A 26509-nucleotide genomic window follows, 5' to 3' on the forward strand; every position below is an offset into this window, starting at 1 on the left:
ATTTTCTATCATATAATCATTTTATTGTATCTGCTGTCTGCTCCTCTGCTCGAAAAATACATTACAGCCAAGATATTTCCTGACCTCATTAAGTGAAATGAACAACCAGTGCCTCCAGTTTCTTTTCTATCCCCTCTCTCCTTCTCACTCATGCTTCCTGTGTTAAATTTAATCTTCTTTTCCGCTATGACTAACCAGCACATCTTGTATTTTTGACCTATCTCATGCAACCTGCTGCATCACCGAATGCAAACTGTTTCAGTTTTAGTGACAACCGTCACCTTCCTCCCCCTCTTCACAGCCCACACATGCACTGGCCTCTTCTTCACCGGGAGTCCGACTTTTAGGCAGGCCGGGCTTATGCAAATATAGCCTGAGTGGGCGGCAGCCGAGAGCCGAGTGTGCAGCAAATTGAGAACTCTTACAAGCCCCGCCCACAGCAGCCAGTTGCTAAGCGACCACCTGCAAGGAGGCGGGAGCGAGGAGGAGAAGGAGGAGGGGCCATGAATTCAACAACTGTTGCCCGATCTGAGCTCTCGCTGTGTGAATGCGAGTCAGCCGGCGAACAAGTGAGCGAGAGAAAGTGTGTGAGGTGCAGAGAGAGAGTGTGTGTGTGTGTTTGCGCGTGCACGCGTTTGTCAAAAGAGAGAGAGAGAGTCTGCGCTGGTGCGGGGAAAGCCAGTGCAGTGTTTTTAAAGAGAAAGACACAGCCTGCCTCGCTCCTCTGCCTCTCCGTGGACTATACCACTACCGGGGACTCACCCTTTGGACTATTCCGTCGTTTCCGCCTCCTGCCCTCACACTTGCCTTTGAAGGGAACACCTGTGCGCGTGAAAGCCAAGACAACGGACTTAGCCCTGGTAAACAGGGCGACTGGATGACTTCAGTGGAACACGGTTTGGCTGGTGGAAAGAGGGAGACTGCCGATCATGGACTCCCCGCACTAGTTAACGGGGTAAGAGACCAGGGAGTGCAGCAAGCCTGCTGAAATGTGAGGGTGATAAAAGATGACTTGACAGAATGAGAACAAAACACAGAAAGAGGTCTGCAGGGAGAAGCTGCGGTTTAATGGAAGAAAAGCAGTTTACGCGTTGGGGGAAAGACAGCTGAGTTAAAGGGGAGTTAAGGGGGGGTGATGCTTCAGCGGCGGTCCATTGTCCCCCGGTTTGTGTGTTTGAATGTGAGTGTTGCACGTAGTTGACCCTGCCTCACAGCTTGCCTGTCTGTGTTGCTCAGCTGTTGGTGTCATGCCTGCACACTCCTGTCTCCTCTCTTCTTTTTCCTCTCTCTGCTTTCCTGTCTCCCCCCTCCTCCTGTCATATTCCCTCTGCTTCATTTGCATCCCAGCATCTCTCCCTGAGGGTAATGGGATTAATTGGAAACTAGGGTAGCTGGAAGGAGACACGGAGAATGACAGAGAGAGGGATGAAAAAACATGTGAAGTGAATGTCCAGGTGTAGTTTATTTTAAAAAGAAAGAAAGAAAGAAACGGAAAGAACAGCAGATAAATGTGACAAAGTTGTTTTCTACAGTTGTGTTTATAAATGTCAAATAAATGTATCTATCTAATCATTATCATCATCATTTTGCGGCATTTCATACTTAAAAATTCCCATCAGCTGATATGAGCCAAAGTTCATTAATAACATCCCACAAAACTACAGATTGCCTGTCACATGACCACTGCACATATACAAACTTCTCTTTTTATACATTTAAATTGTTTGCAAATGCTATGATTTATTTAAGCACGCACACTTAAAATACATGGAGAATCCTTCCTGATATTTTTTTGCACACGTTCGTGTTTGCTGTAACTTTTGAGCGTATTTATTCAACTCTCCAAAAATAGAAAGGCAAGGGGAGTTTTATTTCTATTGTCAGTGGCAAAATATACATGACGTCAGACTCTGTAGTCACTTTGAATACACCTGCTGCTCTGTGACTGGACGTTACATAATGAGATTTGCCCTCTCTTAATTGAGCAGGAAAGTTGCTGTCGATTCCACCCGGACCAAAAGAAACGAAAACATTCTCCGAAGATCTTTCTACTGAAAAGACAAATGTGTTTAAGGGCATACACTTTAACACATTTGCTTTTTACAGTAATTTGATGTTTGTTTCCATCACCAAAACCGTCTCATAGCCAAGTATTTGTACCAGTGCACCTGTATTTCTCAGGGACTAGAATAACTAGATTAACATGCAGTTCTGAGCTGTACTCGGTGAATGAAAGCTAATCTCCAGGAGTCACAGTCACTCCTCTTACACAATTTCTTCCGGGCCTTCCAACACACTGCTACTGAGAGAAAAGACACAACAATCGACAGACAAAACGAGCAATTATCTAAACAGGACCATTCATTCTGTAGCTTCTTTGTCACTGAGATCATGTACTCTAGGTTTAAAAATAAATGAAGCTCCCCTGGCTCTCACCATTTAACAGTTATAAGTGTTTTAAAGTTACTTTTTAAAAACAGATAATAGGGTTTTAATGCAACCGCCTATGACAGGGGCTAGACCACCTGCTGAGTGTCTGCCAAACAGCACGCTGAAATGCCTCCGTTCAATAGCCGACAGCGAGTGGGCTCACGAGCTGCCAGTTAAGAGAAAGACAATGCACTATGTTGAAGAAGGATGGTGTCCTTTTCCCCCCTTCTTTTCTTTGGACGCGAGTTTGATGACTCATAAAACACTCTAGACACAACACTCTCAAGCTGTGAAATAACGAACCTGAACAGTAATTTGTCAGCGAGTGTTAAGTGCTTGTGAAACTCCAAATGAGTCAGTTTTTCCTCTTTTCTGGAAAGATAACTAACTTCTCTTTTTGTTGGTGACGATGATAATTCAAGGGAAGCATTAATCAGTGGATTGCAACGCTGAGGACAAAAAGATGAAACAGTCATCAGATTTGATGGTTTATTAATTGTTTAAGTATATAATGGATAAAAATATGATTGAGAGTAATTATTTTCTCCTTTTTTTTCGTGTTTTATATCTCTGGGTTTTAGACTGATAAAGCAGTCGTTTGAATTTGCCGCATCTCTTACAGTCATTGACTGGAGTACTTACAGGAAAGCATGCGTGGTTTTGATATGACTTCTGCCAGCTAATGCCAACTCCTTTGTTTTGTTTGGCAGGAGCACATAGCACATGTCAAACCAAGGGCAAATGAGCTAATTCACAACTACCCACTTTGTGTGACAGCTTCTCATAATTGCACTTCCTCATAACATATACCTTGGGTTAAACTTAAATGATTGTGACAGATGCTTACACAACTATTTTCATTTTAACAGTTTCATTTTTCAAGATGAAACAGACGGTCACTGGGCTTTAATCACTGCTCAAATTGGACCTGCTTTTTATATCGTTGTCATTATATATAAGATATATTTTTATTATTATTTATCATTATGAAGTGTTTGAAAACCGACACACATGCTTTATTGGTAAATATCAGTGTCACCAGCAACAGTGAGAAACAACATTTAACTAAAACTAAACTGATGTCCTTAGTTTTATGTTTTTTTTCAGTGTAGTGAAATTTATCAACTCTGCAAGCTTCAGGAGGCTTTGGTGCATGTTGAAATGAGGATGTGTACATGAGATGAAGTATTGTTTCTATTATGATATCTTATCTATCTGAACTTGTCCCTGATGCCAAACCCCCACATTATATTAAAAATAGAAAACTAACACAGAAACTGAAGATAAACCAAATTTGCACTTTTCTAGTTTCGAGCTTTGGCTTCAAGGGTCTGCTGGTACCAAGTACTGTAGGTAACCAACATGTACACAAAAGTCTTCCTGTCCAAAAAAAAAAACCCCTGCCTGATGATAAAAAAGGGATGTCAGGATACCAGGAAAGTAGTAGTTTGCACCAATACCAATTAAAACTGCACGATTTTTGATACCCAATTAAATACCGAAACCAAATGATCATTCCACGTATTTAAACATAAACTCATTTATTAATTTTGAACGTGTTGACATGGTGATGGCAGATGTTTATTTAAATTGTTGACATTGTATTTTGTTGAGTTAACACCGAGTCAAATGTTAGGATGGTTGCCGAGTAGCCTGCTGATGTTACTACAAGGTATAACATTAATTAAGTTTCCATAAGAGTTTATATACTGTTGCCCACTGCAAACATTTAAGCCTGTGGCTGTTTTCTCAATGTATCACAGTCACAAGTGTCACATTAAGTAATGTCCATTTTTTTGCCCCAGTGGACCAATTGTTAAAATAAAAGAAAAAAGAAATTTCTATAGAAAATAGTGAAAAAACAGGAACTTTTTTCAGTGTGTTAATTTTTATTGTTTATCTCTAGTTTTGGTGCAGAGTGAATGGCAATCAGGAAGGCCTTTTAAAAGTTGTAAAACTTGTGAAAATACATTGAAGTTCAATATTTGTGCCCTCCTTCACTAAAGCCATCCAGTGAACCAGACTGGAGTCTTTGCCAGACTTAATCTGGCCCCCGGGCCTTATGTTTGACAACCCTACTATATGTAGAATAAAATTGTGTTACATGGCTATAGTAAAAACTTTTCAGTCATGTTGAAACATCTGACTGAAGCTTGAAGTTAAAATGAGAGCATCTGCCAACATAAAAATAAAGTTGAGTCACTTGAAACGTCACCAAACTGCTCCTCCCTTGCTCTTAGCTTCCTTCATGTCATTTAGTCTTTCAAGTCAAAGCGATATTTAATCCAAATATCAGATCAGTGCATCTTCAACAAAAACTAAACCAAAACTAAACATTGTCAACCAAATAAATAAATACACTGAGATAAGCCAAGTCGCTCTAAAACACTTCAAACTCAACTGAATCGAAACTAAAAATTCAAAATTAAAACTAATGACAAATATAACTCTGATCAGAATCATATAGCAGTCGTTTTTACAAGCTGCTTGTCCTCACTGTTTTGTCACTTTACAGACATGCAGTTCTCAAATTTATGAACACAATGAACTCTGGCACATTAATCATGGGATGTATTTCAGGTTCTCCCTGTTTTTATTAACTGAACGTACCTTGAACTGTCTAAACTGAATCTGATTTCATCTTCATTCAGTCAATTCAGAAATACAGAAGCAAATACTGACACGTGCACAGCGTTTTAACTCTAGGGGCGTTCGCGTTTCACTGAACGTACCTCCACAGAGTCTCCAGTGTGCGTCTGCAGTCCCTCCCTACAGTGTCCTTTGTCCAGTGTGGCATTTCTTGTAACTCAAGTAGCTACCTGAAACAAACGTCTTTTTTCCCCCCCCATGTTTCAGTTATGGTTATGGCCTGGTGATGAATGCGCAAGAAGACAGTGAGGCTGTAAAGAGTCTCATGGTTTCCTCATGTTTCAGCATTTCAGTTAGACGTGTGTGTATTTGTGTGTTTAATTCACACAGCATTTCAAACAGCGTTGACCTAAACAAACAGAGTTTAAACATGAGTCAGATATGATTCAGGAAGAATAATGCTTACTGTTGAATCTGAGTAAGGCAGTTACACAGGCAGAAACATGCACATTAAACACAACGAGCAGATGTTTAAGGAATACATGTAGGTGTGGCTGCAACTGTCTCTCATCAACTCAAGGAAAACCGAATGGTTATTTGCTTCATAGATTAACCTAGTGATAATTTTGAGGCTACAAAGACGATCATCAAACAAAGGTTAAAAAAAATTTATTATTTGCTAACAAGTTATTTCACCATTTATTTATTTGTAACTGTAGCCTTTTAAGTTCTTATAAAGCCTTTTTGCACTCCATCTGTACCAGAGCTGCTTCTCTGACAGGATCAGAGGCTCAAGGTAATCAAAGCACCAGACGGCAACAGTCAAAATGCTGCATATCAAAGCGAAAGCTTAACTTTTCAGGTTTTAGGTGAATACTTTTGTGGCGCTAACAAACGAGGAGCAAATAGATGTTTGGAGAATAGAGAGTAAACTGAACAAAGAGCGAGAAATGGGGGGGGGGAAGCCTCTGCAGAGAAACGCCTCTTATCTCTGTGGCTCAGTCTGACAAACGCAAGCAGGGAGACACTGCAGCTCTCAGTCTGGATTTCCCATCCTGCTCTTCTCCTTCAATCCCATTTTCCATTTTCTCTTCCATCTTGCCCCCTTTCATTCTACCTCTCACTCTTCTACTTATCCTCCGGTCCTTTTACTGCTGACTCACTCTAAATCAAAGCTTCATCGGTTTGGATCGATCCACTCGACAGCAGTTCGTGCGTCTGCTCATCCAAACCCTCTTCAAAGTGGCGTAGCACTCCATCTTTGTTAAGCCTTCTCTTTGTACCGCACGACACTTGTTTTGCTCAATAAGACAACAAAAAGGTGGTTACTGTCTAACTAGTTATTCCACAAACCTGCAGCTGGAACAACACCTTTTTAAAGCCTTATTGAGACGTATAATCCCTTTAATCTGGCTTTGCTCATATGACATCCCACAAATATGTTCTTTAAATATCCTTAAAGGGTGGTACCCAGAAAAAGATCCTACTCTCTTAAAGTCATTACAAACTGCAATGTCTCCTGAATAAAATTAAACTTCAAATGATTGAAATATGTAAAGCAGTCGACTTGAATCAAGACTTATGTTTAAACCAGTCGTCGCCTTCTTTTAACATCACTTAATTCTTGAAATGCATGGCTGTCAACATAATTCTCCTCTTTACCAGAAGAGCAGATTAATGATTTGTTCAGCACTAAAATGGTATCGACCTTCAGCACTCAGCATAGACTAAATTGGCGCGAGAAGATGTGAATCTCTTTAATTGTGGTCATAATAACGTTGTAGTTGTTTTCCAACCTGCTGAATGAGAGACTGAAGTTGCTGTCACTATTTGTGTGAGTGTTTTGCATATGTGCATTGTGAGCTTTTATTATGCACAAGGATGTATTGTAGCCATGTGTTAATTATACTGAAAAAGACTCATTCAGTGTGCTTACAGCAAACTTTTTTTGGAAGAAATGTATGAGAGTGCACAGCTGCAGATGCAGAGTGAACACGCTTGATTTGGAGAATACTGTTGCCTAAGGCAAAGTGTGAATGCGCTAACGGTTTGTTTAAAATGTAACCAGTCTTTTCTTTTAACATTATAGGCAAAATAGTCCTGAAATTGCTTTAGAAAAAACATCTCAATTTTGCCATCTTGTTAGCACAAACCATCCTTGAAAGCAATTGAAATGGGAAAAGTTGCACTGTGACAGCTCTTTCTGAGGTTTAAAGAAATGTTACTAGGCTGTACACAAATTCTGAAAAGAAGGGTACTCTATCGTTCGCCTTCACTGACGCTGACACTGCTCGGGTTAAAAAGATGTAGAGACCATTCTGTGGGAGTCATCAATTTGTCCTTAATGTTCCCTCAGCTCATAACCCATAATAAGGTACCTGGACTGAGTGGTCACTTAGCAGTCTGGATGTTTCTCTCCTTTCTTATAATCTGTTACACACCCTCATTTTGTAATGAGAGATTACTGTGTACTGTTTGCCTCCCTGGTAACTAATACTCTAGTATTACAAGGGTAATGGCTGTGCAGTAATATCATTTGTATGTCACTGTGTTTTTTTTATTGCTTAATCTTCTGAAATGTTGCTCAACAACTCTAGCACAAAAAGCACATGACTCAGTGTTGTGAGTTTCAGGGTTGCGCACTGGCATTATGTCATGCAGTCTCAGCTGAAAAACTAATGTCACTACCAAGCTCAGCTGAAAGTTTATGATTGTAAAATTATTATGTTTATTTAAAAAAAACTCAAAAGTTTTGAAAGGAATAGCAGTGCTTATTTTAGTTGGTTTAATTTACATTTGGTTGCTCTCTATTTTTTCCCCTTTTGTTTCTCTCAGTTTCTCTCTGCTGTTCATTTTCTGTCTTCTTATCTCTTTACTCCTCGCTGCTTAGATTGTTGCAGTGAATATAAATAATGTCTGATATTAGTGCATTCTCTTCCTTTTCTTATACATGACTGATTCTGCACAATTCTGTCTGTATTTCAAAATGTTTAGTAGCATGTAATGGCATACTTAAAAACACTACTTATTATAAATAAATGACAATCAATCGACTTTATGTTAGCACATCTACAGTGATTTGTAGTTGGCTAGTTTGTTTTCAAACCCTGTATGGTTACTAGACATGGCTTTACTAAGGGATGGCTGGATGATGAGCATACACACAAATACTGTAACACACAGGAAACTATCTTTAGCTTGCAAACAAATACACTTACTGTATAGTCTGCAGTGAACAGAAACCTCAACTAACAAAAGGCCTTGCAGGAAGGTACTGATTGTTCTCTCGCCTTCATCTCTCCATCTTGCTCTGTTGCTGATGTTGGCCTCGCTTGGGAGAAGAGCAGGAAAGGAACGATAGGACGTCTGTATTTTAACTGGGTCAGACCCCTGCAGCAACAGGCTCACGAAGAGATCAGAAAGTATTTTTCCAGTTTGATTTAAATATTGAGATCTGTGTATGACAACGTTCGTGCTGTGCAGTATTACAGCAGAAGCTGGATGCGTACAACATTGTTTAAATTGTTTTTAATGTTTATTTTTGGGGGGAGGTATTGATAATTTATGAATAATATGACTGATTTGGTCAAATCAAACATTTAATATCTGGATTTTAAAAAAGATCCTCTTTTGGCCAAATGTGCCAAATGAGATGTGAAGGCATGCCAGCCTTCAGATCGAACAGCTACATTTAAAAGTACAGCAGATCTTGGCATCCTCAGTTCGTCAGTTCAAAGCCAGTGGCAGTTCAGATGCTGTTTGGCAGGCCAGCTTTATTTTTTTATTTTTTTGCTTCAGGGATTCGAGCAACTCAAAATGCTCGGTAGGCTCATGTTTTGGCAGTTGAAGCCCCCTGGCTGTTCTGGAGCAGGCGGGTATAAACAGAAGCGTTCAGTAAACGCATACAAACATGCACCCATAGGCAAAGCTCCTTCCTTAATCATCACTTTTTTAGTCTCATCAGGGTAGCTCAAAGTGACATGTAGAGTACAAAGTGTTTCTGGTTGAAGAAGCAAACACTGTAGGATGTAACTGTCCAGCAGCATCTTCGTCTCGAGTTTGCAGCCCAAATGATACCACGTGATCTTCCTGGATGAACTGAATGCCGAGGATGCGTTGGCACCAAATTAATTTCATTGTGAATATTATGAATACACTCTTTAGTAGTAATACATCAGAGGGAGAGCTTGGGTTGAGCAGGTTGGAGACATGGTTAGTGAGGCGAGGCTGAGATGGTGGGGGCATGTTGAATATGGAGATGCCAAACATGGGGAAAGGTGGAAGATTGCAGATGACTTTCATGGCTGTGGTGAAGGAGGACATGAAGTCAGATGATCCACTGTTTTGGTGACCCCCCCCCCCCCCCCCCCCCCGAAAGATGATCTCTTGGCAAGTTTATGTTTTTCTCCCCGCAAACCAATATTTCATTATTTCATATTTAATTTGACTGTTCTGATTGGACCTTTCTGCACATTAATCAGTTAGTTAAATCTCCCAAATGTATCCACAACTGTGGCGATGAAGTGAAATTATTTTTTACATGTCTGTATGGAGATCTGGTGTCGGTTATATGCCGTCTTCATGCACCATATCACCTAATTAAAAGGGCAAGTCATGTGGTTTCTCTTTGTCATTTTGGCAGCTTGTATGTCTCCAAGTTACTTTCATTTCCTCTGGTCTTATCTTTAGGTTTGTATTCAGCGTATAACCCATATTGTCTCACATTTCGGTACCAAAATGAATGTAAATGACACAAAAAAGGCAGCGTGTCAAAATGTTTACTTTGGACAAAGTTTATTATTACGCCTTTATTACCACAACAATGCATGGTGTTCCGAGTAAAGTAAAGCTTTCCAGTTAATGTCAGTATAACACTGTAGTGTTGATGGTATATTCTTTGCATGGGCGTGATTTCTGACATTTCCAGCCTCTGCTGAGGAGCATTTGAAAAACCTTCTCTTGTCTCTTCACAGCAGGTGTCACGTCGCCCACTGTGTTAGCTTGTTCGGTTTTCTGAATTGTTGCAGAACAGAGTACCGAGAGTGGGGCTGCCTGCTTCCTTGCCGCACACTGTGTTTCTTTCTCTGCTGCAGGGAAGGAATGCTAAAGAGACCTTTATCCTTTGTTTTATTCTCTGTGACTCACACCCCATGTTGGCTCTTTGTGATGATGCAGTGCCTCAGTTTGTGTTGTAAATGGATAGGCTACTTTTTTTATTTACTTCTCCATAAGCATACATGCAAAATCCTTCCTCATAATTTTATAATCATCTGAAACTTTGTTTTCCAGTGGACTTACATGCATAATTAGTCTTTGTTTATTAATGCTTTATAACAGCATTGTAATTTTCACAAGACCTTTTAAGTACAAACAGCATTTATCTTCTGTTATAGAATTGATTTACAGCATTTAAAGGAAAGTTATACAGTATGCAGTGTGATTTTAACTATTTTTCAGCTGTTAAACTCTTTGACCATCAAAATAAAACCGTTAAGCTGCTCTTGCACAGTCCATCCATCCATCCATAACGGTTATTGAGTTAGGGTCAACAGTCCATCACAGGCCTAATTTATACATTAACATAATATGCGTGCCTTTGGACTGTGGAAGAAAGCCAAAGCATCACTGAAGCACTACACAGAAAGGCTTTTGTTTGAACCTGCAGAATGCTTTGTGACAGTTATCACCACTACATCACACTTCATCAAATGAAGCAATGGAGATATTCTGTGGAAACTTTGGGTATACTGTAGCTCCTCACTATTTCTGGTTTGAATCCAAATAAGCACATAGAGTTTTTGAGAGCGAGAGAGGTGCAGAGATTCTTTAATCCTTTGTTTGCAATGTTGTTACAAACTAACCTGACTATCCTCTGCTGTGTTGCCTGTCCTCCTGTCTTGCATCTCTTTTATTCCCATGGCTCATTCTTTGACTAATCTCATCCTCATACACACTGTACTGCTAGCTCCTTTCCAGTCTCTCATTGCATTGTTGCATTATTCCTTCACCTCCCTCGTTAGCTCGTTATTCACTCTCCCACCCACTTTTCCAATTTCCTGACTCTCTAAAACATATTACTTACCCTGCTCTCTCTTCTCGTTATCCACCTCTTCACCTGCCCCTCATTCTTTGTCCTGCTCCTCCATGTTTCAGCTGTTCGGTCATGCTGAGATAAGGCTTTGTTCTCTGTTGCATTAGACCAGATTTTTGGAGGGTGAAACAAGAAGGAGTGAGACCCATGACCTCTGGCCCATCACCCTTTCACCCCCGTAGACCTCCAGACCCCCCTGGTGTGAACTTAGGATGATTCCCACAGTGAAGGAATTTACTAAGTGGGAAATCAAATGACTGAACAGCCCTGCTAAAAACAGTGAACTCAACACGAACTCCACTGTCTAATATATAAAACATTATTCAGATATAAACAACTGCAAAACATTGAATGCCTCTGGTTGCATTTGCTCATTTTTGATTCTTCCTACTTGCAGATTTATGGTATATTATCTAGATACACTATCGTGCTCTGCACTGTAAAGGAGTAAAAATATTTCCATGATTTGCCATAATATAGTCAGTTAAATTGTTTGACCTCTTTATGCCTGAAGGTGAAAATAACTGTGACAGTGGTGGTATTCGTGAGAGTTACAGCTTTAGAAGACCTGAAATGTCAGACGACCCATAAAAGCATTCAATTTTTTACAGTTTTGCCCCCTTGGGCATTGTGGCTACTAAGCAAATAGGTGAGAGCCCTCCACTGGATAATCACTGCAGTGATTCTTATGTTTTGACTGGAAACAGGTTATTTAACCTTCAGTGATGCAGTGAGTAGTTTCTCATTGTAAAGAGACATGGACATGAACATTGTCATGGAAAACCTTTTACTGTGGCTTAGACGGGTCACGTTAGTGGCCTGCGTCAGATAAAAAAAACAACTTAAAGATGTTGCTGAAACTGCATGAATATAGGTTAAGAACTGTCCGATTTAATTTTTTTAATGATCGCAATTGGAGAAAATTTTGTGAGATTAAATCAGAAAATATCAGCAGTACTGTGTTTGAGTGTGAGCATTTTCACACTTACAAAGGGAATAAACAGCTGTTTAGCCTTAAGAAAAGCACTTATCAGTCAAATTAATCAGAAAAAGGCTTCAGTTTGTCAGGGCACATTAAGATTCTACTCTGAAGGGATGGAAAAAGGTCACATGGGCAGATGAGTCCAGATTTACCCTTTTCCAGAGTGATGGGCACATTAGAGTATGACGAGAAGCAGATAATGCCTTGTCCCTGTCCTACAAGCCTGTAGGGGCAGGATTATGATCTGGCATTGTTCAGATCATAATCTAAAGTCTAATGTTATGGCCCCAAATAAACGGAGGTCAGAATACCTGAATATGGTATCACAGATGGCTTGGCCACAACAAAGTCTAGATTTTAACTCCACTGACAGTTTTGGGGATGTAGAAATATATGTTTTGACATTAGATAAGCTTATGGAAATGATGCCGGTGTGTATGCATGCATTGTCTACTTCTGATAGCTTCAAAACACAAAAGTCTCTGATACTGAGGCCTGGAGGTGGTTCAGTTGAGGTCCAAAAATGCTTTAAATTCTCTGGTACAAACTCTAAAGATCATACTTTGATGTTTTAAACTTAAGACATTTGGGATATCATTCAGGGCAAATATTTTGTTTATCTTGTCTTTCGCTACTAATAATTGTGTGGCCTTGTTCAAACTGATGCTAATCTGTGCTTGTCCCCTTCTGGCTTCTGCAGGGTGCTGAGGAGGATCAGGTTTGTCCGGTCATCATGTGCACGCGGGCCTATCCTGACCCCGTCCGTGAGTGCCAGCTGTTCCCAGAAGAGGTGGAGGAGCCTGAGGAGGAGGTGGCAGACGAAGGCAAGGAGAGGGAATCGGACAGAGACAGCGCTGTGGAAAGCACTCAGGGTTCGGAAACCTCAGACGGGCTCACCAGACTGGGAGACAAGGAAGACACGCTAGGGGATCTCTTTTTTCCCGGGGAGAAGTAAGCAGTCTTGGGTCATTTTTAACTTACACATTCTGTTTTTGTCACTGATTCGTGATCACTTCACTTTCAGGTTCATTCAGATGTCTTTTAGTTTGTTTCACAGACTTTGCTCTGTGTTGTTTCTTTGAGCTTGATGCTCCTGTTTTGTTATATTCTCTAAAATTCCTAAGTCTGACAGCCACTGCCAGTTCCTCTATTTAATGCATTTATTCTCATGAGAAATATAAGTTCTAGAGTCAAAGTAAAGTAGGATCTGTTACCATAAAAGTGCCATTATTTGCATTACTTGCATATGAAGCAGTTTTGTTTATTTGAATGCAGTTAGAGCTCCGGCAACACTTAGCATATACAGAACGACTTTATTACTTGACCCGACTGGAGCTTTACCATCTTCAGACTATAATCTCTTCTCTGTGCACACTGGGAGAAGTGGATGAAGTTGAGCTAGAAACTTCTCCATTTCAATTTATATCGAAAATAAAGACAACTTCAGATTATGGAGCCAACATCTCCCTCTCTTTCTTCAGGTGCGGTCAGACCAGTATCTCTGTGACCTCTGACCTGTCAACACGTTCGTCGGCTTCTCTGTACGAGGAGCAGTTTGAAGACTACGGAGAAGGGGAGGAGCCGGACTACACTCCCAGCAGCCCTTGTCCGGACGACGAGGCTCGTACCAACGGTTATTCCGACCTTGGCTCATCTGTGCCCTCGAGGTGGGAGCGAGCTAAAGAAAAACATTTTTTTTCATGTTGGGGTACTCGTAACTATAAGACTACGTTCTACATTCATAACTATATTCAGTGTTAATGCTGATCCTCAATATAGTGAAAATCGTGACATTAAAAAACATACTTGTACTGTAGCTATTTTGTGGATTCGGGTGTTTTCAGTCCCACTGGGACAGGTATATGAGATCAAGCACCTGACCGTGGAGTCTGCCTTTGCAAACATTTGTGAAAGAATGGGTCATTCTAAAGAGCTCTCTGAGGCATTTTGCTGTAACAGGAATCCACCATTGCTACAAGTTGGTTTGTGAAATTTCCTCCCTTCTACAGATTCCACAATCACTTGTAAGAGATATTTATTCAAAGCTGACACATTTAGGAACCACAGCAACTCGGCCACAAACTGGGAGACCACATAAAGTTACAGAGCAAGGTCGCCAAGTGCTGAGGTGCATAGTGTTTAAAAGTCGCCAACACTGTGCTGGCTCAATAGCTTAAGAGTTCCAAACCTCCTCTGGCATTAACATCAGCACAAATACTGTGTGCTGGGAGCTTCACGGCATTAGTTTTCATGACAGAGCAGTTCCTGTAGGTGTAACGTGTAGGTGACCCATTTCTTTTATTCATTGTAGTCTATTATTCATCAGGTCCCAGTTGAATCTTATTTCAACAATTGACTGCTTTTATATGGACAGTGTTGTTTTGGACATTCATTGTGGTGGAGTTGTCTGCTAAAAGACCCGACATGTTACAATATTGGTACTGCGGGTGCTGCACAGATCTTTGCAGCGCCAGATATGACAGCACACTCTTGTATGACGCAGTGTCAAAGGTATGCAGCCAGGAACCAGTAATTTGGCTCACTTTTGTTCATGTTTGTGCTGTTGCTGGCTTTTTTAGCTTAGACCCTGTTGTGGAAAGACAACAGTGAAAGTGAAGCAGCAGGGAAAGAAGCATTCTTTTTTTCTTTTTGTGTTTTATTTTCTATTTTTGATGGGGGGTTTTTTCCACTCGTCTTTTTCTTCGTAGTGAAACCTGCCGTGGTTTCCTCTTTCCTGTTCTAGCCATCTTTTTAACCAACAAAATTCAGCTTGCGCGTAGCATGTGGCTCGTTGGCAACTTGATCTTGCTTTGTTTGAGAACTGTGTGCAAACTTGGGGTTGATTGGATTCCTATAATCTCTGCTTTGCCTAAAATCTGTGGAAATGGGAACAAATGTGGAACCAGAAATCCTGCATCAGTCAAATGCTTGAACATTAAAACATCACAAACACGTGCTCCTGCCTGCATCATCAAAAGAAACTATAAATCTGCAAACATTGAATTAAGTCATTTTATTTGAGCTTTCTTATACTAATTGCTGCACAAACTAAAGGGTTTACCAAAACAGTGATGACAAATTGATAATTTTATGTCCTGATGTGTTTGACATAGAGTGATTCGAAAGAATTAACCCTCTGTAAGTGTCTCATTATTGCTATGATTCAGTATTCCTACTAAATCACTTGGGGCAAAGGGAACCACAGACTGGGAGGGTGCAGTCTCTGTCCTAGAATAGTACCAACTTCATATTATTCAGAGTTTTGACTGTAGCACTGTAGCTTAGGAGTTCTTGCCCTTAAGGCCACATTAATATTCATCAAAAGCCCGTGTTTAATGGGATTACGTCTCCCAGCTGAAAGACTGGCTTTACAGCACCATGCTCCTTTCACACATACCAAGCAGATAAAACGTATCAAATGGAGTTGGCAGGGAGATTTAAATTCAAAATGAGGCCCAGATTTACAAGAACTTTTAGACAGCTCAGAACAGCAAAGACATTTGAATAACCGTCTGCAAAAAGTACAATTTCTAGTTTCTAGTCAAGATATTGATCTTAAAGTTAAAAAAAAAAAAGAAGAAGATTAGAGGAATGCTTAAAACTTAATGTCGAACTGTTTTGACTTTTTTAGGAGTAACGAACACGATTTCACAAAGTTATTCCGAACTACATGAAGATTGTGCGGTTTATGTTCAGATCAGACCTTAAAAGTGATAATCCAGCAATAGATGGGCAACAATGTTGTTATTTTTTGTTTTCGTGAGAGGTTCAATTTAATTCAGTTTTACTTATATAGCTCCAAATAACAACAACAGTTGTCAAGATGCTTTATATTGTAAGGTAAATAACCTACAATAATCCAAATAATAACTAATGATTAAATGTAAATAAGGTCCAGAGTGCATCATTCGCTATTTCTTGATAAATGGTCTGATTGGTTTCAGTAACTGTGTCTATGTTACTGTGTGTCTTTGTGTTGATAGTGCGGGTCAGACTCCTCGTAAGGTGCGTCACCATTACACCGGAGAAATGACGGATGTCTACTGTTCTCAGTGCAGTAAAAAGGTCAACCTGCTAAATGACCTGGATGCTCGCCTCAAAAACCTGAAAGCAAACAGGTAGGACACGCATAACGCATACACACAGTGATGTCATCTTATAATTTAATAATTTCCAAAAATCCTTCGTAGTCTGCAATTTTCCCAGGCAGAGTACACATTTCCCACTAGCAGAAGCTTCGAAACAAGAGCACACATGCCTTGTTTCTTTGGAAATTAGAGTTATTTATCCTGGCAGGTAATTTGTCTAAACATAGAAGACAATAATTCATTTATACAAGAGACAGGAAGGATCCACCCTACTGTTACGTGAGAAGAAACAGATGCTGTCAGCTCGTAAGTGAACTATCCCGAATTTAAAGTGTATTCATCCACTCACATTGTACTGACCCAGGAGACACTGTTATCTGTGGCTCTTTTTCTTAAACTGTCATTTAATGTGAATGATCTCACATTGTTACAGAGTCTTAAATGATTCCTCGCCTGGTTTCACACATGACTGAACACATCATCTCTCCACATGCTCACACACAAACTCTAATTGATCGTTATGTAAGGCTGTCACTCCTGAGCTTACCTCACCGCCCATTGTAATAGGGAAACTATTATTAGAAACATAATCCGCAGTGACCATTAATAACTGTACAGTCCACCTGGAAACACAAATACACACATGCACAGGCATCCAGACGCACACTTTTTAGAAAATTCAACTAAGAAAAATGTCTTAGAGTACAATTTGAAACATGGATGTTGGACTCTATGGGGGTTAGTCCCTCGTAGATACTGCAATAGAGAAGGCTTAAAAGATTTAAAGAATTACTTGTTTATATTCTTCTCCTATGGTCAGAGTTCATTAAGGGTTAACCATTTAAGCACAACATAAAGTTGCTTAGACAATGTTTTATGTTTTGTAAACAGGCTCTTAAATTGTCACCCGGATAGTTTTTCATTTGGTGTGTCAATCACCGAAGTTTAGCTGCCACGCTGGCGGGTAAATGTTTTTACCAAAATAGAAATGTAATAAAATCCAAAGCTGAAATTCTCGAATGCATTGTGAGACGTGCTGCTTCTGTTCCCTGTCGTCTGTGTCAGCGTTTGAAAAACACACCCACATCCACATACAGTTATTTTTCATGTTTTCGTGTATCCGACCCTGACAAGCACAAGCCAGTCGCAGGCAGAGTAGTGTTAGGTCTTCACAGAAGGGCTGTGTTAATAAAGGGGTATTAATTTAGAGACTGAGTTTGATGAGGTTCAGGATGGTAAAGAATTGAACAGGTTATCCAAACCTTCAGATTTTTGTCTGAGCTCTTATTATATTTAATAGCAAATACATTCAAGTAATTTAAGGCTGTAAAACATATGCTTGGATTGGTGAATGCGTTCATCTATTACCTGCTTATAATGCTATTTTGGGATTCTGTTTTATAAACAATGCTACAGATGATTGTTGTTTATTTTTCAATTTTGTACGTAAGAATGCTGGTAAATTACAGACTGAATGAGCTTTTAGATAAAGTCTCGTACTGTAACATATGTTTGCAATTTGTGTAGATAAAAAATATATAGGGAATAAATTTCAAACCTTTCACATGAATTTACATTTGTTTCTACTGAATGTAAAGTCATGGTAAATGGCCTGTATTTGTATAGCGCTTTACTTAGTCCCTATGGACCCCAAAGCGCTTTACACTACATTCAGTCATTCACCCATTCACACACACATTCACACACTGGTGTATCATGGGGGGAAAAATCTTCAAACCACTCTGTACAGTCCTGTGAAAAACTTATCATACCCTTACTTCTCCCACAGCACCTAAGAGGCAAAGTCACTGCCAGGCGCTGCTTATCAAACACACCTGATTAACTGATCACCAGGAAGTGTGAGCACCTCTGTAAAAGCAGAGGCTTTGGCACTTTGCTAGGCTGGTGCATTCAGGTCTGTGGCAGTGATGCATCTTAGTGACACAATTTTTGCTGCCCATCAATCTGAGAAGGATTTTAAAGCCATTTCCAAATCATGTCAAGTCCGTTATTCTGAAAGGAGATGCATTCAAAACAGCTGCCATTCTTCCCAGGAGGGATAAATTCACCCCAAAATAAGAGGAATTGCAAAAAAAATTTTTAAAAAAACCTTAGAGCTACATCTCAGACTCTGAACAAACCACAAACGCCTCAAAACAACTGCCAAGCACAGAGGTAGAGGGATGATGGTCTGGGCTTGTTTTTCTTTTAAGAACTGGGCACCTTGGAGTCATGAGTTGGTGTGAGTTTAACTGAAACATTAGCTGTAAGGAAACAGTGCATCTTGTTCTTAAACTGTTAGCAAGGAGAAACTGTATGACATCATCACACATAAGCCCCATAGTCATACTGTAGAGACAACAGTGATCATTTTTTGCACAGAATAGGCTGTTTTTATAAAAATGGTCGAATTGCACTCTATTCTGCTGCGTTAACTTTGTTTATCCTCCAGCCTTGAAAGCCTAGTGTTTTGTGCCAGGACTTAATGATGATGTTCGCTTTATATCAGTGTCAGCTGTCAACTGGGTAACCCTGCAGTGTGTTTGCTCATTTTTATTAATCTAATGTGAATCCCAGGCACATCATACAGAAACTCTTTGGGCCTTTGTCCCCCCTCTAGAGCTGACAGAAAGCCCTGTTCACCAAGGGCTAAAATAATATTAATAGTGACCTTCAGCGATCATTTTTCCAATGCTTCCTACTCTCTCTCGCACTAAATAGCTAAAATTAGTGGTTACATCCACTGTATTGTTGAGCTATGTGTCTGGACAGATGATGATGATTGACTGAAAAGAATCTGAAATCTTGTTCTTCTCCTTGTAGCCCCAACAGGAAAATCTCCAGCACTGCTTTTGGAAGGTAGGCTTTTCACCTTTGCATTTGTGTCCACATGCATGTGCTTCTGTGCGTTACAGGCAAAGTCACTCAGTTGTCCTCTGCGTGTTTATGCATTATACAGCCCGCCCTACACGTGCTTGTTCGATCTTGTTGACATAGTGACGTACACAGAGCAAGATTATCAACTAGTGCTTCCTGATCTCTCAGCTGTCCTATCACTGCAAACACTAAATAGGTTAATTACTAACTAGTTATTCAAAGAATTATAGAGCCAAGCACGCTGTACAAACTTTTGTTTTTTGTCTCAGAGCTGAGGAAACGAGTTTGACATCATCTTTTTTAGTGGCAGGAGTGGCCCACTACATGGACTGTTGGTCTGTAGTGGGTGAGATGTTTTGTATCTAGGCTTTTGTCCTATTTTCAGCCACAGAAATTGAGTTATAGTGACAGAGTGAAAATGGCCTGTCGGGCCTGATCTATGTATTCAATATAAGGCTTGGCTGTCTCCCTGTTCTTCTTACTTTCTCCTCTGTCTGGTTTGATGGCTGCTTTCACTTTATGGCTCTCTTTAACTGTTCTTCTGCCCTTTCTCCTTTTTGTTTCCTCTCCTCTCTGTTGCTAATCTCAGTAATAGGCCAGCAGCTTGTTTTTCCCACGTTATTCCATCAGTTTACAATGGGGAAGCTAAAAACTACATTATGACATAAATATCACAGCCAGATGTACACACACCTGTGTGGGTGTGAGTGTGAGAATGCTCATGTTAATCCTGTTTGCAGCAGCTTCTTTTCTTTGGCACTGTAGTGTCCTATATCTGGGTTACCTTGCAGCAGCTTCGCTGCAGAAACATAAACACCCAGAACCGGTCATTGCCTGGACCTATTCCGAGCATATTCTCTAAGCTATTTATCTGTTTGTTCGAGCAGGCAGCTGCTCCACAACAGCAACTTGAGCAGCAGTAACGGCAGCACAGAGGACCTTTTCCGAGACAGCATCGACTCCTGCGACACCGACATCAATGAGAAGGTATGACTTTATGTTTCCTTCTGTTAGTTTGCTCCATGTGGTGATTTGTATGACTGCGTTTTTTTTAAACAAAAGTTGATTCCTCATTGGATGTGATCATGTCAGATCTAGTATTTTCAGTGGAAGTGAAAAACTGAGATACTAAACACTCACCTCCAGCATGTTAAAAATGCAACATTTACTAATTTCTGTCAGTTCTTACATTTGCAAACCTAAGTTAAAAAGAAAACATTATGAATCTGTTTTCAATTACAAACTTGCCCTGTTAACTTTATTACCTAATTTAGATGCATGGGATGCATAGGATTGTAACATTTAATTTAGTTTCTGGTGTAATTTCACAGTTTGTTTTTCTCTCAGGTCACTTCTCTTGAGAAGAAGGTGGCAGAACTGGAGAATGAGATCCTGCTGAACAGTGACCTCAAGTCCAAACTGAAGCAGGAGAACACTCAGCTAGTGCACAGGTAGAGGACTTTGTTTCCCCTTTGTACTAGTCTTATCTTAACATAAGCATAAAATTATGTAACATGCATGTAATTTATACAGACACATCTCTTCACTGACAACACTATTTATGCTCATATATGCTATACTCGCTGTACATGCCAACATACTTAAAGTGCTGCTGTATATTTGCATTTGCACTTCTGTATATAGACTGTTCTCTTCCAGCTAACTGCATTTCACTGGCTTTGTACAATCCTCAGCACAGTCTCATTAAAGTTGAATCTAGTCTAATTTATAGCAGCACAAAAGAAAATGAAGGGCAGATAATTTGACTGAAATTACTCATGTAAAATTGCAGCAGCATTTAGTCATTTCCAAAGTAAGCTCGGTTTTTATGCTTTGCAACAAAAAAATAAATCATGTTGTCTGATGCGTTCATCATCCTCATCATCAGGGTTCATGAGCTGGAGGAGCAGCTGAAAGACCAAGAGACCCGGGCAGAGCAAAGTGTGCAGGAGGGCCTGAGACGCCACAGAGAGGCTTACAGCAAGCTGGAGAGAGACAGGAACACACAGATAGAGCTGCTGACCAACCGGTGAGAAACACACAGTTGCACAATTTGCTGAGCACATTTCCCAATTATTTGTGCATTATCTTTTTTTTATGTAAATATGTGAAACTCATTATAGTTCAATAATAATCTGAGAGAATTAGACACCGACCATATCTTGGATAATGATGTTTATGTCCCTGCTCGCTTAAGAAAATAAATGCAAAATGGAGAACTAAATGCTTAACAGCTCTGAGAGTCCTCCCAGGGTTTTAGTCATCTGCCTCTGGACAGCTACAGCATGTATTTTACCCAAACCAGTGCCTTAGCTGACTGTGTGCCACACTATAGAAATGCACGCTGACATAAGGGATTTTGTGTCTGTAGAGTTAAGCAGCTGGAGGAGGAGAATAATGAGATGTCCCTTAACATGAACCGACTCAAGTCGCAGACAGAGAAGCTGGATGAGGTAAGTGTTGCTTACGTTTCCGGCTGTATTTCCTGTGTTGGTCATTTAACCTTTTAAAGCCAGATGTATTATAGTTGATACATGGGTCTTTGTGAGTTTTTGAGACTTTTACACCATCAGTATACTTTTTTTTTTCTGAAAAACCAAAAGAAATTGCACAATGCATTTTTAATGAACAAGTTGCAACAAAAAAAACCACCTTATGTGGAAAATATGATACATGTTAAAACTCATATTTGCAAATTATTATGTAATTTATTTTTTAAAACATTTTGTCAGAAGGTGCAGTAAACACTCTATTTTCCAAAAACTTATTTTTCTGCCATTTATTTCATGGCTTAGGCTTTAAAAGGTTAAGTAGTTGTCTGTCATCGGTTGTGTGTGTGTGAATCTCTGCAGTTTGGTGTCTGTTTCTCTTGCGAACGCGGCGGGTTTTCTCATTTCTATCCACGCCTGTGAGCACAGCGACAACTCCTTCAACATTCACAAAGCCAAAGAGAGACGCCAGTAATTATATCTGTGGAGATAGCGTCTTAGTTTTGAACCACACCTCATTTATGAACTTGTATCTATGCAAATGACACCAAACCCGACTCTAGCTTACAAAATGTTGTGCAAGCAATTTATCACAGAATATAAATGCAAACTTTATCTTGGTGCTAAAACTTGTTTGCTCAACAGAAATGCACTCCCATGACCCTGAATACCAAACACACAGATAAATAAAGGAAAATAAAGTTCAAACTATAGCTGTGTGTATATATGGCTATCCTTAGGAGAAGCAAAGGATGACAGATAAGCTGGAGGATACCAGCCTGCGCCTGAAGGATGAGATGGATCTTTACAAGAAAATGATGGACAAACTGAAACAAAATAGACATCAGTTCCAGAAAGAAAAGGATGCCATGCAGGAGGTAGGAGGAAGTATTTTATGTAACCAGACACACACAGCAAGGTGTGATTGTTTGTTATGTTGCTCATTCAGTTTCTCTGTAACCAGTCTCTCGCAGCATTTATGTCAACTCATACACTTACACCTACAATATGCTGCCTCTGCACATTATATAACGTTTTTCATTCGTTCTTTCTGTGCTGCATAGCTGATAGAGGACCTGCGTCGAGAGCTGGAACACTTGCAGGTCTTCAAGCTGGATGCAGAGAGGTCAGGCCGGAGGCCAAGCTCCTCCACGGGGCTCTCAGACTTCAACAACAGGAGCAGGGAGGTGGAGCTAGAGCATGAAGTCAAGAGGCTCAAACAGGTACTGATGAAATGCTCTGTTGGGCATAGGCAGTTCAGCGAGTATTGTTGCTAATGAATGTGCTTTAAGACTGTTTGTTATGAATAATGAACAATAAGAATATGAAACAGTGTTTAAAACTTTCTACAATCCTTCAGTCAATGTATGTAAGCAATCTAAGGATTTTCAAAAATATCTAAATGCTGTTTTGATTTGATCGTATGACAGAAATGAGGAGTTTCTGCTTTTTGAAATGTGTTTATGTGGAGCTTTTCATGCATGTGGAGGTGGTAGATGCACAGAAGTAAGAAGTACAGATTAAGCTGCCACAGACTGAATGTAACGTAATGTATGAATATATATTTACAGATTATTCATGTTTCATTTGATTAGAGTAGCAGTTCATGTACCCTGGCTTCTTAGACTTGATTGATTCAGCGTTGAATGTGAATATTTTTGACTGATTTTATAAGTTATTGGCTCATATGTATATGTTTCCACTGTCTATCACGCTGAATGATGCATTCAGTACAGTAATCGCCCCTAGAAATAGAAATTCAGCTCAAAAAAATACACTGTTATCACATACAGTTTTACAACTTTTCATGAGCACCTTTTGTATTTTAACTTTTTCTGAAGTACACCTCCACAACGTTTAACACAGCTAACTGGCTGCCAGAGGAACATAAACCTTTCTGCTTGTGTACATGAAGCTATTTTTGTGGCTACAACCAAAAGATGAAAATTGAGCATATAGTGTCACAGACTACATTCAGCCAGAATACATTGTTGTGCATTAGAACTGCTGTGATCCCCCGATGTACTGTGCCGATCTTTTAACCATTAAAGAGAAGTTCAGCATTGCTAAATGCCGTGCCAGCTGCAGAGGATATGTGATCTTTATCTTTTCCTTAAGATCTGTTTGTCTGACATTTTGCCTGCTACAGTTACAAGGCAGATCTTATTGTTGCAGTCCTGTTAAGTGGCCAGACCTGGTGTAAAGCAAACATTAGAGATAAGCAAGTAGATGAAAGTGTTTTTCAGATGTCCTCTCAGATAAGATGCATAAAAGCAGTTGTGCAGAAGCTTTTGTGTGACTTTTTATCACGAGTTCATATGCATTAGAAATGTCGCTTTGATGTTCCTAAGCCAGACAAAGGCACCATAAAAATCTGGAGTTATCAAACCCACGTGGCCTTGAGGTAACTTTTAAATGGCACAGCCGGCCAGAACTGCTGATTCATTCAGTGTCCGTTTTATCAGTGACTTAACATGATACGGTCCATGTCCTCCTGGCTTCGAGCCAAACTTGTCACACCTTGCAAGCAAGCAAGTAAAGGAGTAATAGCAGTAGTTTCATTCTGCCTTTGTGTCCTGTCTTTCTCTAAATCTGCTCCTCCCAGCAGAGTTACCAGCATGTCTTTTGAATTCGGACAAGTAATAAAACTGTCTGTGTTTTATATGTGATGGATCACGGCCTCTGTTCACCCACGAGAAGGATGAATTCACTCTCTTATGCTTGCCTGTGCACCTTTTTGTAAATGTCTGTGTGTGTGTGTCCAGCGATTTGTGTCCCAGGACTTTCTTCCCCCTGAATACCAGCACCTGGTGTTGACTGGGGCTCGGCTCCGTCCCGGTCTGATGGTAAAATTGCCTCCGTGACCTCTGACCTACCGATTAACCACTAATCACGACAATGGAGTAGAGTGAAGTTGTCCATGCTGACCGGGCGCTGCAGTTCCCTCACTAATGTTTAAGGATAGACTTAAGGGAAACGCAAACTGACCTCTTGTCAGCAGTTTAAGGCAACTTGATTGTGGAGCTTTCATAACACACCAGAAAAAGCAGGGAAGAGTTTGTTCTGTAACACGCATAACCCATGTTACATCTCGTAGGTGCTGCAAACATAGACGTGCATTGCTGAGTTTGCTGCTACCAACCGCAGTGCTTTGTCAAATGGGTTGAGTGTGGCTTGAGTAGTGGTCTTTTCTTTTTTTTAAAAAGTCATTTTAGTGCACTTTTATGGCCTAGGAACTTATCTTGTCCTTTCTCGCTCTCTGTCCTCCACCTCCTCCCCTGATTTTGCATTTTAGGAGAACCAGAAGCTTAGAGAGCAGAACGAGGACCTGAACGGTCAGATCATCAGCCTCAGCCTGCATGAAGCCAAGAATTTGTTTGCCACACAGACCAAGGCTCAGTCTCTAGCTGCTGAGATCGATAATGCCTCCAGAGACCAGGTAAAATCAGTTATGCAGACTTGTAACAAAGAACATGAACACCCCTGCGGCTACAATGTGATTTTTTTTATTTTTTATTTTTTATTTTTTTAATATTCTGAGTCTTACTGACAGCTTCCAGACAGGGTTTTATCTCAGTGCTTACAGGTTCCTTAGTTACAGTGAGAAATAGCTGTTTTTCAGGCCATATCACAGCAGTACGATGTTATGCATCTACCTCTGTTTTACAATTAAATCTATATCTGCATAATGAGGAGAGCATTACTATGAGTTATCATATTTCTGTGCAGTTTTTAAAATGTTATTTTCATTCCTTGTTTTCAGAGGAGTTCAGTGCATTAGTTAGATTTTTTTCAACATTGGCATTACTTTTTTGGTTGGTTGGTTAAAAGTTTTATTTTTTCTAAAATTATAATACAGTCAACAGCCACTTTATTAGGTACACCTTGCTAGTGACATTGAAATTGCCTCGATTCTTCGTGGCACAGATTCAACAAGGTGACAGAAACATTCCTCAGATTTTGGTCCATGTTGAAATGATAGCATCACAAAGCTGATGCAGGTTTTTTGCTACATCAAAAAGTTGCCCTAATGGATGCAGATGTGGTAACTGTGGTGGCCATTTGAGTACAGTGAGCTCATTGTCATGTAACTGAATCATAGTAACATTTTTTTTTTCTAATGAATAAACATGTATTGTACATATTTCTCCCTAGTTAATGGAAGCCCTGAAGGAGCAAGAGGAGATCAATTTACGTCTGCGGCAGTACATGGACAAAATCATCCTGAACATCCTGGACCACAACCCCTCCATTCTAGAGATAAAGAACTAGCAGCGACTCAACTGGAATGAGCAGCGTTCCTGATCTTGGGAGAGTGAGGATCATTCCAGTTGTCTGATCAGAGCAGGGTGACCTGAATCGGGGGGAAAGTGTACAGAAAAACAGAGCCAGTCTTACGTAAACAGACATGCATCGCCCCCTGCTGTTTGTGCCAAGAAGAGCGTCTCTTCAGGATGGTAGAAGGGGATTCTGTGTTGAACAAAAGGGAGTTTTCTCAGCCAGTGATTGTTCACTGACTGGTTATGCTACTGTGACTGTTCTACTCATTTGATCACATTTTTATTCTGTCTATGCTGTGAGCTGGAGTTGAAGTCACAAGATTGATCTCTTGTGAAAACTCCAGGAATATTCAGTGTCCAACGTGCTTTGAAGATTCACTTGATTTAGTACACTGGACATGAAAACTGGAGGGAAAAAAAAGAAAATGTAAACAGCTTTATCCTGAAGCTGTTTGGCATGGCGTAGAGAGGCACAATAAGACAGTAGAGCAACATGACAAGCAGACTTTAAATCCAGAGTGAGACAGGCCAGGCCACTGTTGCCAGTCTCTGAGTGCGTGTGATGACATATTTGGACAAGTATGTGCTGAAAGAAGGTCGAGAAGCGAGGCACAAGTGGTCAGAGAGAGAAAAAGAGTGATGCCCACATTATAAATTGAAGACGATGAATTAAGGAAGAGCGT

The 26509-nt window shown here is 40.2% G+C and overlaps 1 protein-coding gene across 2 annotated transcripts; it reads left to right on the forward strand.

Moving 5' to 3' along the window:
- The first annotated feature begins 547 nt into the window (after positions 1-547).
- rab11fip4b (RAB11 family interacting protein 4 (class II) b) lies at positions 548-26125 on the forward strand. Of its 2 annotated transcripts, XM_085356068.1 has the most exons (14): positions 548-955; positions 12793-13043; positions 13574-13759; positions 16076-16210; positions 19004-19039; positions 19945-20044; positions 20405-20508; positions 20946-21086; positions 21429-21510; positions 22287-22424; positions 22611-22769; positions 24312-24392; positions 24842-24985; positions 25702-26125. In XM_085356068.1, the coding sequence occupies exons 1-14, from the start codon at positions 548-550 to the stop codon at positions 25816-25818; spliced, it is 2082 nt and encodes a 693-aa protein (XP_085212194.1). In that variant the 3' UTR covers positions 25819-26125. The 2 variants fall into 2 exon arrangements, with proteins under 2 accessions (XP_085212194.1, XP_085212193.1); XM_085356067.1 differs by lacking the exon at positions 24312-24392.
- The last annotated feature ends 384 nt before the right edge of the window (positions 26126-26509 follow it).

The sequence above is a fragment of the Diplotaxodon limnothrissa genome, linkage group LG6, assembly GCF_057381915.1.
Source record: "Diplotaxodon limnothrissa isolate DT_005_m linkage group LG6, D_limnothrissa_male_GT1.1, whole genome shotgun sequence".
Taxonomy (NCBI): Eukaryota; Metazoa; Chordata; class Actinopteri; order Cichliformes; family Cichlidae; genus Diplotaxodon; species Diplotaxodon limnothrissa.